General features: G+C 47.1%; 1 protein-coding gene across 1 annotated transcript; it reads right to left on the bottom strand.

Moving 5' to 3' along the window:
- Nucleotides 1–1,893: 1,893 nt before the first annotated feature.
- On the bottom strand, nt 1,894–2,322 carry PNRC1 (proline-rich nuclear receptor coactivator 1; the record flags this gene model as incomplete). Its single annotated transcript, XM_009069899.1, has 1 exon — nt 1,894–2,322. A coding segment is annotated over one exon (429 nt), but the record flags the coding sequence as incomplete, so codon positions are not given.
- Between the last annotated feature and the right edge of the window lie 294 nt (nt 2,323–2,616).

Raw genomic sequence — 2,616 nt, forward strand, 5'->3', positions numbered from 1 at the left:
AGTTTCACACATTTCCTAATTGATTAATCTTACTTAAACACGAGGCTAGTAAAATAATTGCAAATCTCTTATCTCCTCGACATGCCTCTCAGGATAATCCACAGTCCAACTCCTTCGGAATTTTCCATCAGAGCAATGTGTTTTCCAGCACAGCTCTCAGCAAGAGCCAAATCTGGTGAAGAATAGGAGGTTTAACTTGCCTCAGCTAAACCTTTCTGTCGCTGCCCCTCATCAGTATCACAGAATCACAGGATTTTAGGGGTTGGGATGGAGCTGAGAGCTCACCCAGCCCCAAGCCCTGCCCTGGGCAGGGACACCTCCCACCAGAGCAGGTTGCTCAAGGCTCATCCAACCTGGCTGTGAACACTGCCAGTATCAACTAGTACAGCTATCCACATTTAAGGAGAATTGCAGCATCAATTTGAATGTGTAACTTGAATTTTCAGCAAACAAAACGAACCTAAGAATGACTTACCACAAGGGAAACATCACATAAAGCACAAGGAATTCTCACTGAGCTATGGAATCTGTTAACTGAGGCTAAGACAGTTAGAAGCTAAGACAAAGATGCACTAGAATAGATACACTATGCAATCATAGAATCAGTCAGGGTGGAAAAGACCTCCAAGATCAAGTCCACCCCTACCGTGGTCACTAGCCCATGGCACTAAGTGCCACGTCCAGTCTCAGCTTGAAAACCTCCAGGGATGGCGAATCCACCACCTCCCTGGGCAGCACCTTCCAATGCCTGAGCACTCTCTCTGCAAAAAATCTCTTCCTAATCTCCAACCTAACCCTCCCCTGGCAGAGCTTGAGTCTGTGCCCTCTTGTCCTGCTGCTGGTTGTCTGGGAGAAGAGACCAACCCCCACCTGACTCCAACCTCCTGTCAGGGAGTTGCAGAGGGTGAGAAGGTCTCCCCTGAGCCTCCTCTTCTCCAGGCTCAACACCCCCAGCTCCCTCAGCCTCTCCTCATGCCACTTGTGCTCCAGTCCCTTCCCCAGCCTCGTTGCTCTGCTCTGGACCTGCTCCAGCCCCTCAATGTCCCTCCTGAGCTGAGGGCCCAGAACTGACATAGATAAAAATCAGCTCATTTCCATTCACCTACTCAGACAAAGCACGCAAAAGAAAACCAGAGCCATGTGTAAGGGGAGGCCAAATTGTTTTATTTAATTTTTTAGTGACCAATTGTATGTTTGGCAGGAAGCTCTGCTCTTTCTTTGCTTTTTTATTTTTTTTTCTGATTTTTTTTTCTTTAAAGAAATCAACAGTGCTCAAATTCATGGGTTGGAATTTTCACTCAAATTCCAATTAATTTCAAAACCAAACAGATGAACAGGAAATACCAGATTAAAGTTTCCAGAGCAGAGAGCAAAATTTCACTTTTTTTTTTTTTAAATGAAAAACCCATGTTGGTACTTGATTGGGAAAACAATGTCCAAACTATTGTCAGTAGTGCACGAGGAGAACATTCACATTTCATCTGGAGCCTTAAAAAACCAGGAAGCTGTAACTCTCCTTCTGAAGTCTTCATTACCTTGTGCAAAGCAAGTCAAGTCTTCATGTGTCAAGCACACAAGTAAAACTGTCCTTAATTTTTTTTTATGTACAGGAACATCTACCAGTTCAGGCAGTGCAAAATACATCCTTTCATAACAAAACTAAAATGTACCTCTCAAAGTATGAACAAGAATATACACATAATACATGATGTACACTATTTACACACCCATAAAAAATATCATACAAGGGTTGCTTTTGTGGTTCTAAGACTTGACAAGTCTCTTTGCAAAATCTTTTTTTTTTTCTGTTGCAACAAGGCATGGTTGAAAGTTTCCTGGATGGAGTTGTGTGTTTTTCTTTGCCAATGAGATTTTTTTTTTTTTTTGGAGAAGCTATGCTTGGACTTTGAGGAGAGTTTTCAAATGGACTGCCATCAACTCCCTGTTTTGGTCAGAGGGTTCAGCTGTGCCTCCCACCCAGTGGCTGGGAGGCTTTGGGAGGACACTGGGAGAGGGAGGGTCGCTGAACTTGGCCCCGGCATAGTTTTCCTTTTGGCTGGGCTCACTCAGGGACACAGCTCTCCTGGCCTTGGCATTCCTCAAGTTCTCCGCGTTTTTCAGCGGCTTTTTCTCCTGCTTCTGCCCCACCTCGGCTGACACAGCCTCCTGCCACAAGTTCTCCACCTTCTTGGCCGAGGACAGGCGCGGGGTGTTGCATTTGCCCTTCTGCCTGGTCACCTTGGGCTGCTCACACAGGTGGAAGCTGTGAACGGGCTGGGGGATGGCAGTCTTGTCTGTCTTGCCCATCTTGGTCTTTAGGAGCTGCTGGGACACAAAGGAGGCAATGTCAGCTACAGCACCTTGTCCTGCTGTCACCAGAATCAGAGAGTCACAGCATTTTAGGGGTTGGGATGGAGCTGAGAGCTCACCCAGCCCCAAGCCCTGCCCTGGGCAGGGACACCTCCCACCAGAGCAGGTTGCTCAAGGCTCAGCCAACCTGGCTGTGAACACTGCCAGGGTTGGGGCAGCCACAGCCTCCCTGGGCACCCTGGGACAGGGTCTCACCACCACAACAGGCAAAACTTCTGCCTAACATCTAACCTCAATTTCCCTCCT

Source organism: Acanthisitta chloris, unplaced genomic scaffold, assembly GCF_000695815.1.
Source record: "Acanthisitta chloris isolate BGI_N310 unplaced genomic scaffold, ASM69581v1 scaffold39282, whole genome shotgun sequence".
Lineage (NCBI taxonomy): Eukaryota > Metazoa > Chordata > Aves > Passeriformes > Acanthisittidae > Acanthisitta > Acanthisitta chloris.